Source organism: Mauremys reevesii, linkage group 10, assembly GCF_016161935.1.
Source record: "Mauremys reevesii isolate NIE-2019 linkage group 10, ASM1616193v1, whole genome shotgun sequence".
NCBI lineage: Eukaryota > Metazoa > Chordata > Testudines > Geoemydidae > Mauremys > Mauremys reevesii.
The window spans coordinates 32,062,960-32,077,773 of NC_052632.1; the positions used below are offsets into that span (position 1 = coordinate 32,062,960).

The window sequence follows — 14,814 nt, forward strand, 5'->3', positions numbered from 1 at the left end:
GATATCATGCAGCAACTTCTAAGAAAGCTTCCATTAATCTGTCCCTTCATTCAGTTTAGAGGAATTATTTTTAAGCCCCTTCTTGCATCTAATATTGAGCTGAAAATCTCTTTTAGTTGGTGAGATCCAACTGTTATCCTCCACCACACGCCCCATATCTACATCCCTCCTTTTCCATACAAACCACATGGAGATACTCTCCAACCAACAGCTGTCTTGGTTACATCATTCTGCTTTGTAAAGGCTTCTCACCTTCTTTGAGATAAGAGGACATTTTTCTAAGCCTCAATACAACTTTTTCCTCTTTTCAGGTGTGTAACTGTCACAGTTAACTCCTGGCCTCTCTCTTTTCCCAAAAGAAATAGCTAAAAAAGTCTAGTTTTTAAACACAAAAATCCTCTATTATTGATCTAAATAGTATTAAGGCTCCTTAAAAACTTTGTGGAGTTTTCTTTTTAGAATGGATGCCTACTATTCTGTTCCTGCTATAATACATACAAAGATATGAAAAGCAGCTGTCTGTCCAAATTGGAGGGCCAAGTCCAGCTATATAATCACAGAGTATTAAACTTTCAGTCATCCTGGAGGGCTTTTGTTTTGTTTTGCTAGTATTAAACACATGAAAACTTTTTAAGATGGTTGAAAAACTCTGATTTACTTCAAATCGACTGAGTACACAGTGCAGATAGAAAACAGCCTATTGTCACAATGAGAGATATCTCAGTTGAAATTTGGTTTAAGAGAAAGAAAAAAAAAAGTTAAGGACACTTACATCATCCTCATATCTGACATGAATGCCTGTGATTTTGACTTGTACATTTTTTATAACTTGAGTTGCCAGCTTTTCTAAGAATGTATCTTTTTTCTCTGCCTTTGGCTTATCTAAAAAAACAAAAAATAAAAAATCAGCATTTGTTATATTCATTACATTTTGCCCAACAAGACATACAAAGTTTCATTCACCACATTTCAACAACTTCACACACTTATTCACATTAAGTATTGCCATTTAAGCTTTAGTCTAAATTGTTTAGAGCCCTTTTGTGCTTAGAAAACAAATTAAAAATATTCAAGTTTAAAGGGAGAAATTTCAAAAGAATGGAACAATTAAAAACTTGCTTGAATTACAGATATTAATATGGTGTTAACGGAGACAGACAGTTATGTTAGTTGACAAACTATACACTGTACTAAGAACTGCAGCAGACCTTGAAGAGGCAAAAGCAGCAGCTTTGGTTTATCCCTCTCGAGTGGACAACTTCCCCGATCCTTTGCCCAAACATAACATTCTATTAATCTTTTTATATAAAAAAATGTGTTCTGTAGATCATAAGAATTCTGCCTATACTGATGTTCAGAATGTATGTTTTTAGTTCATGAAGTGTAACAAAAGAGAACTAGCAACACACGATCTGCACTACACTTATATTTCCACTTAAAGCCAGATGCTTCTAACCAATCAACTTTCATCTTTCAGGCTGAAGTTTTTGAAACCCAATCTCTGCCCAAAGGTCATTTTTTTTCTAGTTTGAACAAACCCAGTTTTGAATAAGAAATTGAAAAAACAAGCTTTACTCATAATGAAACAACCCTTTAGAAATGGCCTAACAGTGACAGCACTGGTATAGATAAGAGTAGAAAGGTGCAATTTGGCAGGTGATACTCCTCAGTGAGGGAAAGTAGTTTTGAGAGGGTACTGGTGAAAAATGGTTTTGATTTGATCAAGTTATAGGGTTTGATTAGCACACGAGTGTGCTATCTTCCAAGTAAGACTTTTAAAGCCATTTACTAGTGGCGATTTAGGCAAACAAGGCTGCAGTGCATGTATACCAGGCTGACTCAGCTACACAGTTAATGTGTTTCTCTCCTCAATTATGAATTCAATGAGACATGGCTTCTTGAAGCCTTGCTCATTTCATATACATCTTTAAGTAATTGGAATTTCACTGACTGGGACACAGGCTCTTGCACTATAAAAGAAAATGCTATGCATGGCTATCAGCAGTTGTATACATGAATGTGCATATACTGTATACACGTAGGCTTGGAAGGATTAGATTTTTATCTGTAAGTGTTGATTTCACTGTACCCAAAGAGACAAAAAATACTTTCATCAATAATAAAGTGAAATGTACAGACAGGCTAAGTCAGAAAAAGGCTGCTTAGGAACTTATTAAAGTTTGATTTAAGGATATTTACTTTGTGTATTTTGACATGTAACATTGACAATTTGTGTTTTAATAGTTATAAAGCTTTAACTTTCTGAATCAAAACATCTACTGTCATTAAATAAATAATTGTGTGCCTCCCGCTCCACCGTCTGACTCCCCCTATAATTTCCCACAACTGTGAAAATGTAAGCAGACAAAAATGGGGGAAATGCTTAAAAAGAAACATGGATATTATCTATAGAAAATATTTTTAAATCAAATTCTGCCAAGCTATGTACAAGTGATAGGGTTAAGACTACACTTAAGGTTGCACATATAGTCCCACCTGATTTTTGAATGCTTAATCTTGAAGACTTAACTCTTACGTATAATTTGTCCTTAAATATAGAATATATAGTTATTTATGAATTGTACACAAACATCAGCTATATGATGCCAAGTATACATGCACTGTATAGCTCACTTCAAGAGAAAAGTGAAGATATCTGCATCTCAAAAAAGCCTCATACATCAAAGCTCAGTAGCATTTTGTTCAGAAATGGAAAAGTGCATGTGTCTTGTTACTGAAGATGAACGAGGACATTGTGATTACTTGCTTTCCATTGAGTGAGCAAATAAACAAACCCATCATCAGCAACTTTGAGCAGAAATGTGTGCAAGCAAAAACTGTATGACAAGACTACCTTACTCAGTCATTTTCCACCTCTTGTTTTATATATTGCACATTTCCACCTAGATCCTCCCAGATATGAAAAATAATCCCCAAATACCCAAGAATATACCTTCCATTCCCTCCCCCCACCCCCAGACAATTAATCCATCTGAAACAGGCTCCCAAACTCCCACTGACTTTCAGTAAGGGATGGGAAACTATCTGCCCTTTGTGCCTTTGAAAATCTTCATATTTATTGCTTTATGTACAATCAATAAAGAAAAAGAGAGAACCTCAACACCGACATTAACTTTAACATCAGAAGATGTGAATTCTATTCTCTATATGCTTTGTAACAGTTTATTAGCCTACAATAACTCTGTTTGGAGTTTAGCATATTATTTATTTATAACAAATGCTAACAAAAGTGGAGTTGAGAAAAACAATGCTTTCCTGTTGTGCAATCAATGTCATGTGGGCATCAGAAGCCTCTTGATATATGACCACAATTATTTTCACGTTATGAAATAGTGTGATACACACAAAGAACAAAAATCCTTGTTTTAAAAATCTTGTGCCTTCTTTTTCAAACAGTAAGCTTAAATTTTACTGACATTTTACGTGCAGAGGATGGGCCAAATTCTGCAATAAAGCCTGTTAATCTAAATTTTCACTACACTGAAATCAATAGCATTACTCCAGCTGTACAATGGAGGAGAAGAATTTGGACCTGGAAGTCTGTGTTTTTCCCATTTGCTATTAAAAAAAAATAGCAAATAAAATATGCAATGTAGAAGGCTACATTGTACCCACCTTTTGAGTGATCATGACTTTTAAAGGGTTTCTTAAAATGCTTTTTATGCTTTTTACGCTTACGTCCTTCTCAATGCAGGCAATTTTGTGAGAAAAGGATAAAATTCAAGTTAGTAAAATTACAAAGCAAGTAAAGGTAAGAAGGAAAATGAGGAAAAGTAGGTAACTGGCTTTCTAAAAAGAAAAATGACATCTTAAAGTTGCCTTTCTTCAAAACCTTTAAAATATTTCAAATTCACTCAGTGAAGCAACATGCTATGCTGTATGTTTTATCATGTTTCCAATTCTCTCTCATCTTTCAGTTCTATAGGCACACAAGTCTACATAAAAATGGTTCTTATATGAATTATTCAAGCGAGATTTTTATGCTTCTCTTTTACACTATCAGATTTTAACTTTACTAAACTAATCTCTCTCTTCTCTACTATGTCACATCAGCCCCAAACCTATACACTAAAAATCATGAGGTATATGTTGAACATAACGTCAATTGTAATCAAGGCAACAAAAGTTTGAATTTTCTTTGTTTGTTCCTTAGTATCAGTTTTCAAGCTTTTTGGATGTTATACTCGAGGGGAGGGAGGGAAGCTTAATGCTTAAAAACATACGCATGTCCACATATAACATATACATCAGGATTCACTATCACTATATGTAATTAATTTAAGATACTGTAGGAGCCATTAAATGTGTGATGAGACAAAACAAAATTCACAAGTAGAGAAACAATGTTTTTGTTCTGAAAAAAGGAAGTAGAATTCCACATGTGAAAGGTGTACCTGTTAGCACTCAAAACTGTCATTCTTTAAATAGCCTCTGACAGTTATTTTTTGGTCCAATTGACAAAGACACAAAAAGCTGAAACAATACAATACTTCAAGCAGTTCCTTAAATGCACTGAGGGAAGAACAAGACAAGACATTTACATATGGATGGGCCATCAAGTCCACTCCTGCCTTGCAGGATCACAAAACATAGGTTAAAATAGTTTCAGTGAGAGCTATTCATTGTATGCCCCTTGTGCATTTATCCCCGCTCTTCTTACACTGATCAAATGAAGAACACGAAAATAATTTTTCCATACTTTTTGTATCATTTTAAGAATGGCAAGGATAAATACACACCCAGTGTACCACGTATACATATTAATCCTTTGAGATTGAAGTTTAAACATGCTATTTCAATGCACAATAATGGCTGCTAAATAAATCTATTTAAATTTACTGAAACTCATCTTCCATCTCATATTTCTGAAATTGAAGTTTTGCCATTGAAGTTATTGAATTATATTACTTCACTGTGCAGGACAGTAGATGACGACTTTCCAGGAGTTTCAGCTCTGTAATAATTTGTGGTGTCATGGTTTTGTGCCTTGAAAGACCTACATTAGCCTCTTAAGGCAATGATTTAGTAAGTAAGTGAATTTTAATTCTACTACCAGGACTTGACACTTTCCAGGAGAAATGCGGTATATTAGTTATCTCTTGAAAAATGTATTTCTTAGTTACATTGTTTAACTTCTCTCCATCATGGGGAGGTTGCACCCTCTCCATCGTTATTGCATCCTAGGATGCTATAGTGGAAGCTGTCTGCAACCTTAAATATACACTAAAGACATAGACACCCTTTGCAAAACTTAACTGTTTGAGTAGCAGATCGTTACAAGTTTTCATGATTTTAAACTGAATTTAACCATTTGTCCATCACTTCTTCTCGACACTGATCTATTACTACCTCTACGAACTTCCCATACAGTTAAGTTTCTTTGAAAACTCAAGTATCACCTACATTTGAAAAAAAGATTCAAAACCTTAATTTTTGTTTTATGTATTTTGGGGACTTATGCTTTTTCCCCTTTCCATCCAATAGCATCTAAGAAGCAGAGCAACTGTACTCTTTGGGTGTGAACATGATTGCATCTACTGGCAATCTTATATCTGGCATCTCTAATACAGAACATAAGGGTCCTTCTGTACCTAATGGCTAGTGGAGAACTTCCTTTAACGAATAGTGGAGTCAGGTGCTTTTGAGTCTGCATAACCCAAGCCTTGGACCTGGTCCTGTGAGAGTATGTGGTTTTGCTGTTAGTGAAAAGAATCTCTCCACAGCTCAGGCTCATGAGATCACGGTTGCATCCTTACTTTAAGATCCCTTTAAACCAGGAGTGGGCAAACTTTTTGGCCCGAGGGCCACATCTGGGTATATAAATTGTATGGCGGGCCATGAATGCTCACAAAATTGGGGTCCTTTCATGGATTGAGAACTGGTTAAAGGACAGGGAACAAAGGGTAGGAATTAATGGTAAATTCTCAGAATGGAGAGGGGTAACTAGTGGTGTTCCCCAAGGGTCAGTCCTAGGACCAATCCTATTCAATTTATTCATAAATGATCTGGAGAAAGGGGTAAACAGTGAGGTGGCAAAGTTTGCAGATGACACTAAACTACTCAAGATAGTTAAGACCAAAGCAGATTGTGAAGAACTTCAAAAAGATCTCACAAAACTAAGAGATTGGGCAACAAAATGGCAAATGAAATTTAATGTGGATAAATGTAAAGTAATGCACATTGGAAAAAATAACCCCAACTATACATACAACATGATGGGGGCTAATTTAGCTACAACGAGTCAGGAAAAAGATCTTGGAGTTATCGTGGATAGTTCTCTGAAGATGTCCACGCAGTGTGCAGAGGCGGTCAAAAAAGCAAACAGGATGTTAGGAATCATTAAATAGGGGATAGAGAATAAGACTGAGAATATATTATTGCCCTTATATAAATCCATGGTATGCCCACATCTCGAATACTGTGTACAGATGTGGTCTCCTCACCTCAAAAAAGATATTCTAGCACTAGAAAAGGTTCAGAAAAGAGCAACTAAAATGATTAGGGGTTTAGAGAGGGTCCCATATGAGGAAAGATTAAAGAGGCTAGGACTCTTCAGTTTGGAAAAGAGGAGACTAAGGGGGGACATGATAGAGGTATATAAAATCATGAGTGATGTTGAGAAAGTGAATAAGGAAAAGTTATTTACTTATTCCCATAATACAAGAACTAGGGGTCACCAAATGAAATTAATAGGCAGCAGGTTTAAAACAAATAAAAGGAAGTTCTTCTTCACGCAGCGCACAGTCAACTTGTGGAACTCCTTACCTGAGGAGGTTGTGAAGGCTAGGACTATAACAATGTTTAAAAGGGGACTGGATAAATTCATGGTGGCTAAATCCATAAACGGCTATTAGCCAGGATGGGTAAGAATGGTGTCCCTAGCCTCTGTTCGTCAGAGGATGGAGATGGATGGCAGGAGAGAGATCACTTGATCATTGCCTGTTAGGTTCACTCCCTCAGGGGCACCTGTCATTGGCCACTGTCGGTAGACAGATACTGGGCTAGATGGACCTTTGGTCTGACCCGGTACGGCCTTTCTTATGTTCTTATGGGGTTCGGGTGTAGGAGGGGATGAGGGTTCTGGTTGGGTCCAGAAATGAGTTCAGGGTGCGGAAGGGGGCTCCGGGCTGGGGCAGAGGGTGAGGGCTGGGGATGAAGAGCTTGGGGTGTAGGAGGATGCTCCGGACTAGGGCCAAGGGGTTCGGAGGGCAGGAGGGGGAACAGGGTTGGGGCACAGGGGGAGGCTCAGGGGTGCAGGCTCTGGGTGGTGCTTACCTCAAGCAGCTCCCGGAAGCAGCGGCATGGCTCCTCTCCGGGTCCTACGCAGAAGCGCGGCCAGGCGGCTCTGCTGCATGCTGACTCCCTCCGCAGCACCACCCCCGCAGCTCTCATTGGCCGGGGTTCCCAGACCAATGTCTGCTGTGAGGGCAGCACTTGGGGATGGGGCAGCATGTAAAGCAGAGCCCCCTGGCTGCCCCTATGCATAGGAGCTGGAGATGGGCCATGCCACCGCTTCCAGGAGCCACGTGGAGCGGCCCCCCGGAGCCTGATCCCCAGCTGGAGCACGGCAAGATCCAGACCCCACTCCCCAGCAGGAGCTCGAGGGCCGGATTAAAATGGCTGGTGGGCCAAATCCGGCCCGCAGGCCATACTTTACCAACCCCTGCTTTAAACTCACCCTTTGCCAAAAATCCTCCTATTGACAACTAGAAGGTGCCCTGAAAATTGACCTGACATATTTTTGATACAAAAACACCTTCAAAGAGGTTTCTTTCTGAAATTTTTGCAGTTTCACTGTTTTACCTGCTTACCAAAAAATTACACCACACAGATATTTGGTGGAATTTGACATTGACTTGTAAAAAGCAGTTTTCAAGTGTTAAAATAGTAAAACGTGAGAGGAAATTGACACTTCTTGAAAATTAGATGTATGCTCCATGAAGGAAATTTAATTTTTTTGTTTTTAGCCTCTGGCTAATTTTCACAACTGAAGGCAAATTCTGCTATCTTGTAAAAATGATTCTTCATTTGTTCCTTGCCATTTTGGCCCCTTCAATTTAAATATAAAAAGTGCACTAGTCCATTTTCCAGGTCAAGTAATGAAGGAACTGAGGCAAAATAAATAATAAACTTTCCTTAGTAGCTTCGTTTGTTCTCCCAGATTAGATAAAAATAGTTTTTCAAAAATTAGTCTCTCATTTCACCCTCCATCAGCCCTATGACATCAAAATAGCAGAATTAAGTCTGTCTGCTTGAATTCTGGATCTGTTTGCTTTTAACATTAACCTTAATTCTGAATTTCCTGAGTTAATAAATTATCATTTGGGGGATAGTTAAAATATTCTTGTAATTCTTTTACATTTCAATGACTGATCTGTTCTCTCAACCTTACCTCCAGCTTTATATAGTTGTGTATCTGGGGTTATAATAGTAGGGTTATGCTACCTGCTTCTTTTTCAGGAAAAAATGTATCAACTGCACAGTGCTAAGGGTGATCTAAGTAGCCACTAAGTCTGAGAACTATAATAATGGACAATTTCAACTAACCACATTAAAACAAATGTACTTGTACTTGTATTAGTTTTGATATATTTATTAATGATCTAAGAAAAAGGATGAACAGTGTGGTTACCAATTTTATAATTAAAAAATTATATAAGTTAATCAAGGCTACAATAGATGAAGGAAATTCAGTCAGCTTTAACAAAGTTGCTGGGTGAAAGAACAGCTTATTGACAGAAAAATCCATTGTTGACTAATGTTAGATAATGCTTGCTACAAGGATTAACTTCAAATATTCTTACATGTTGCTTGGTTCTACATCAACTTTAGCCACGTACAGGGAAAAGAGTTTGGACATCACTGTGGACAGTTCAATTAAAATCTCTCCTATCTGTTTAACACAGTGGTGGTAAAAAAAAGGGGGTGGGGGGAGGAGGGCAAATACAATTGCTAGGCTATATAAAAAAAATAGGATAGAAAATACTAAAAAGCCGCTATATAAAGACTAATGGTATACCTACACCTTAAATACTCTGGTATGTTCTGATCTGATCACCGTATCTCTAAGTGCAGAAAGAGATACATTTCTTGAAATCATGGTTAGAGGCACAGAAAGATTTCCGTAAAAGGACTGTTTAGTTTCAAGAGATAAAGCAATAAAAAGAAGATATATTAGATGTACAAATTAATTAATGGAACAAAGGAGGTCACACATCTGCTTGCACTTGACCCCCTCTCATAATGTAAGAACAAAGGGGTCAGGCAATGAAATTTCAAAATGCATTTAAAACTGTTATCAAGATAAAAAAAATTAAACACACAAAACCAAGTTCATCTGTGGAATCCATAGCCACATGTTATCATCCAATAACATAGTAGTATTGTTAGTGATATTAGATACATACAGATCATGTGAACATCCACAGTTAGATGGGATGGTTTTTGCTTCTTTAAAAAAAAAAAAAAAGAGAGATTAATGCTCTGAAGATTTAGGGCTTAAATGAACCATCAACTGATGGAAGAGATTACAAACTCACTCTCCCAATGCAAAAGCTATTTCACTAGTATCTAATGCAGGCTTCTCTGCACTATCGTCAAAGTCATCTATTACTGTCCAGTCTCCTCTCTGACTGTGGTTAAGAGGAATTACTGGTATGATGCAGTATGGCAATTCTTATATGGGTAATTAAATATTTCCTAAATCCTTATTAATAAAATTTCCTTAGTTTTACGCGCTTGCTTTTTTGTAAAGAATATAACAGGTAAATACCAGCGTAGCTTTGTCACCCAGCTATCCCAATCTCAACAGCCTCAAGGTTAAGTGGACAAAAACTGACTTATTTGGGGTAGCGGTGGGAGAGGCGCAAATGGATTGCATTAAAAACAAAAAAACTAACTTTAAGAAGTTCAACTAATATATGGCAACTTCCTTGAATTAATCCAACATCATATGATTAGCACCTTTCAGCTAAATACCATGGTTACATGAGGACACAAAACATGATCATGTCATCTTGCATTACAAGAAACATAGGGCCAGACCCTCAACTGGTGGAAATCCACTTAGTTTCATTGGCTTTGATGGAATTATGCCCATTTGCAACAGCTAAGGACTTGGCCCATTAATGGCCACCTCATGAAAGAAGACTGGCTGCACTATTAAGGCAGTTATTAAGTACAGCTTGGCCTTGAAATAGCAGTTCAGACAGATCTTAACTAACACAATTAGAATACAGTATAATGATAATTGATGGGGACATTTTCAAAGGCACCAATAGCAGGCAAGATATTCCCACTGTAAACCAGTGGGATTCGGGTGACCAACTGCCATCTGTGTCTTTGAACATTCTTTGAGAAAAAACCAACAATATTGTTTTTAGAGACACTTGAGAGTAGAACCAGACTTCACTGTTTTCTATTTATCTTTCTTTTGAAAGCAGGGCTCTCATAACATTCAAGTAACATCTTATTTTATTTTCAACCTTCTCTCAGTGACATGTTACTTAATATCTTGTTTCCAAAACCTCCTATTTCACTGCTTGCCAACATACTTGACTATCAAGTACTGTGAGTTCTGATACTGTCAATGATACATTAAGCTTTTATTATTATTATTATTAAAGGAAGAAGGTAATGAACCATGCATACCCACCAGGCTTGTTATCCTTGCAAACAAAGCTCTCCAAGCCATATATGGCGTCTCCTGAATGAGTGCCTTGATCCACACGTCAGCAATAACCAAAAACACAATTTTTAAAGGAAATCTACTTTCAAATTTCAGAGCAAATGAAATCTTAAAACTTCAAAGCAGATTTACATACCATTTAAATACAAGGATAATCCTTTCCTGATACTAGAAGATAAATGTAGACATTGCAAAATGATTTACTTGAAAAACTTGCTTTTTTATGCATGTAAATTACTTGTTTAAACTTTGTTTTTTTAACACATATGAAAGTGGTTTTAAGTTAACGCTGGTAACACAGTGGGCAAAGCTTGTGGCAGTTTTTTGTATTGCCCACAATATACAAGTCTCATTTTCTTTAATTCTCTATCCAATACCCAACACACCTATATACAAAGGTGGTCTGTCTCCTTCCTCCTCTCCCCCCACCACCAGAAAAAACCACGTGTCACTTTTCTAGCTATGTAACTTCTGAGATGGAGCAACCAATGCCCATCAAGCGTGCCCTTTTGTGGCTGATAGAGGAACATCCTGCACATATGCATGACAGCTGCAAATATTTAAGAAGCAGTTGCAGACCAACTGGCAACACCTCTCAGCAGGGAATGGAGAGATAGTTAGTGGCTTGGCTGCCTCTGTCAAATGCCACCTAGGCCCTATGACGAGGATGTCAAGGCAAATAAAGACCAGCTTAAAGTAAGTCTTCGCAAGGGCGGCTGAGATTCATCAGCCTTGGCAGGCAGCTCACCTTGGAGAAGGAAAGCTCCAATTTCAAACCAAATGTGTCTTGCTTAAACAGCCAGCCTGTAAAGCTTGTCCAATAGATATGCTCATGTAAACTCATGTCCATGTGAACTGTACCCCAGAGGGTTCTGGCATTCCACACAAGTGACATAGAACAGCTGACCGTTGTAACTGGCGAGAGTTCTCTAGCTATATAACTACATGGAAACTGGGTATGAGTTTAAGTACTACTTCTAAAAATCGCCAGGTTTGGGGTTTTTTTTACCCTAACGAAGAGCTTCGCTTAATGTTTAACTAGGGAGTAATAGACTTCTCACTACAAATTATTTTTGCCATGCACTATGTACACTAGCAAATAGAAAAGGATCTTGATGAAAAGCATGTTGAGAGCCAGGAGTCCACGTAAACCCCAAAGAACAGTCACTTCTCTCCTTGGTATACTCCCATGGGCTCTTAAATACATATTCACTGGATCTGTGGTACACTGTATACAGGGCCGGCTCCAGACCCCAGCGCGCCAAGCGCGCGCTTGGGGCGGCGTGCCGCGGGAGGGCAGCAGGCGGCTCCGGTGGACCTCCCGCAGACATGCCTGTGGACGGTCCGCTGGTCCTGCGGCTCCGGTGGACCTCCCGCAGGCGTGCCTGCGGAGGGTCCACTGGTCCCGCCGCGTCGGTGGAGCATCCGCAGGCATGCCTGCGGAGGGTCCACCGGAGTCGCGGGACCAGCAGACTGTCCGCAGGCACGCCTGCGGGAGGTCCACCGGAGCCGCAGGACCGGCGACCACCAGAGCGCCCCCCGCGGCGTGCCGCCCTGCTTGGGGCGGCGCAATTCCTAGAGCCGCCCCTGACTGTATAGCACTGAAGGAACAACATCTATGGGATGAGATTCACTCCTCCACTCTGGCCCTTTACACTGTGTAAAAGGTCAGAGTGGCATAAATGAGCCGTAAAAGGTCAGAGTGGCATAAATGAGCCCTAAAAGCCTTGTACCCTAGCTGCGGTCAAGGAGATTCATTCAGCAAGACAGCTGTAATACTTCTGCTCAATCAGCCACTGGCAAGCTCCAGAAGAGGGGTTGCACCAGGGGCAGCAGGAGAATGCCAAAAGCAAGGCCATAGCACTGGAGAGATTCCAGGCACCAGCACCACCCATAGGGCTCCACAGGATATATAATAATTTAGACAGGCCCCCAGTGATGCCTAAGATACTCCAGGAGCCTCTCCAACTCCCAGAACAGCCTAGGATCAGGATGGCACAAAGGCATCTTAAAACATCATTGGCCTTCCCTTCCCCCAGACTGCAAATTCAGGGCTGTGCCTCTTAGAGAGAAAGCACAGAATCTCAGCACTAGTGTCTTTTCATGAAACAATCAAGCTACCAATTAAACATGTAATACCTCACATTTCTTTCAGTAGTCCAGTCAAACTCTTCTAATACAAATGATTTACTGCTGGCCATAGCCATTATGAAAGTCTCATCTTTCATAATTTCTTAAACAATATTCCTGTTCCAAATGCATAGACAAACCCTAATTATATCCAGTTACCAAGACAGCATCAGCTGGTTCTGTACTAATAAAACAGTGTGATGCCTTCCCTCAGAAAGCTGCACATTAACAGTATTATAAGATGCATTAAGTACATAACATAGAAAAGAGGCAAATTGGTTATTAATTTTTCTGGCACTATTGCCCCATTCTACCATAGTTCTGCTGATCTTATGAGCAGCAGTTGTAATTTATGTAGTAGTCTATCTGTAACTCTGATCATTTCTATTTATGCATATGATTCTTTGGGCCAAATGGACATAAGTGATAAGATTATCAATCAGTATTACATGAATTCACCATTAATTCTACAGTTCCTGGAATATTAGAAGAACATGTGCAATGAATAAGGGCTTTTCTCTTCACTGTAAATGGAAGCCAAACGTGCAGTTTAAGGAAAGCATTAGCTTACATTTCAAAGCAGCACAAAAAACAAGAACAAGAGAATAAAGTGTGAAAATTGTGTGTTGAATTTTCAAAGAGACTGTACTCCAAAGTAATTTCTAAAGATGTTTTAAGTGCTATTTAATTTTCACTGCCTTTAGAGTTATCATGAAAGTGAAATGATCTGCACCCCTGTAAATTGCAGTCACCTATTAATCTTAACGGGCACAACATAAGCAACAATAGTCCAAGACTCATTGGCTGGGTAGTGTGAGGAGTCTCACCCCTGACTCAGATGGGCCACCTAGGGTAGAGGGTAAGAGGATAGTCCCATTTCTATTTAAATTAAATCCTGGACTTTTATCAGGACTGGGAGGCACAAGTGCCAATTAAGCTAGCGATTTTTGCAATTTGAACATCCATCCATGAAGCCAAACAGTTATCCATAGAACGGCCCCTACTGACCTCGGCCAAAAATTAAGTGGTGACATTATATTTTACTTTATCATTTTCCTGTGTCTTGCAATTATTTAATGGTCCTCTTATTTATTAATCATTATTCTAACACTGACTAGAATACTCAGATGTGACAGTACAAATCAAAACCAAACTGAACATCAGATGTTTAACATTAAAAACTGCAAATATAACTTTACTTATTATAGCACCAAAATTACAGCATTTTTCACCAAGTTACCAGTTTCCAGTAGGCTCAATATTTCCTTACCCTTAACAAAACTCAGCTTGCAAGAATTTCCAAAACATATGTTCATATACCAACATCCACAGCTAAAACATATTTGATAACAAACAGGCTGTCATTCTACAGCTGCATCAAGATCTACATTTTTGCTATTGTTTGAGGTAAGGCATATATGGTATATCAGATACTCAATTTCACATTTCTAATGGAAGTTACAAAATAAGTAACTGGAGAGTAAACACGCAGGATTACATCTCTTACTTTAAGTTTTACAGAAATTATTGTTTTTAAAAGCATGAAAATTACATCAGTAAATTAAAATGTTGAGCTGTACCACTTGTGAAGTCAGTCATAGAGTAAGGTTTCTCTTACTTCTATAGTACTGTCTAAGTCCCCAAAACTTTTAATTAATTTTGTACACATATAGTACCTTTCTCTGCTGATTTTTGCAGAGCTTCTTCAATTCTTGATAGCTCTTTTTGCTTATTATCCTGCAAGCATTTTTCTTCCTTCTCCACATCATATTTAATGCCTAGAAGACAAAAATTAGGAGAGATTTCATGTTTAATTCAACATACAACTATCCAAATTAAAGAAAAGCATACCAATATAAACTCATAATACAAAATATTAATTATGATTTAATTAATTTATATCTAATACTCACTAATACGCAGCTTACAAGATACCCAAAGGCTTGTCTACACAAACATTTAGGTCACGGCAAGCT

General features: G+C 38.5%; 1 protein-coding gene across 2 annotated transcripts in view; it reads right to left on the reverse strand.

Moving 5' to 3' along the window:
- VPS13C (vacuolar protein sorting 13 homolog C) overlaps positions 1 to 14,814 on the reverse strand; it is a 192,156-nt gene that overhangs the window by 165,998 nt on the left and 11,344 nt on the right. For both annotated transcript variants that reach the window (XM_039491026.1, XM_039491025.1), the window contains exons 5-6: positions 14,515 to 14,616; positions 773 to 882 (exon numbers count right to left, since the gene is read on the reverse strand). In XM_039491026.1, coding sequence (XP_039346960.1) covers positions 773 to 882; positions 14,515 to 14,616 — 212 coding nt within the window. The remainder of the gene's footprint in view (positions 1 to 772; positions 883 to 14,514; positions 14,617 to 14,814) is intronic.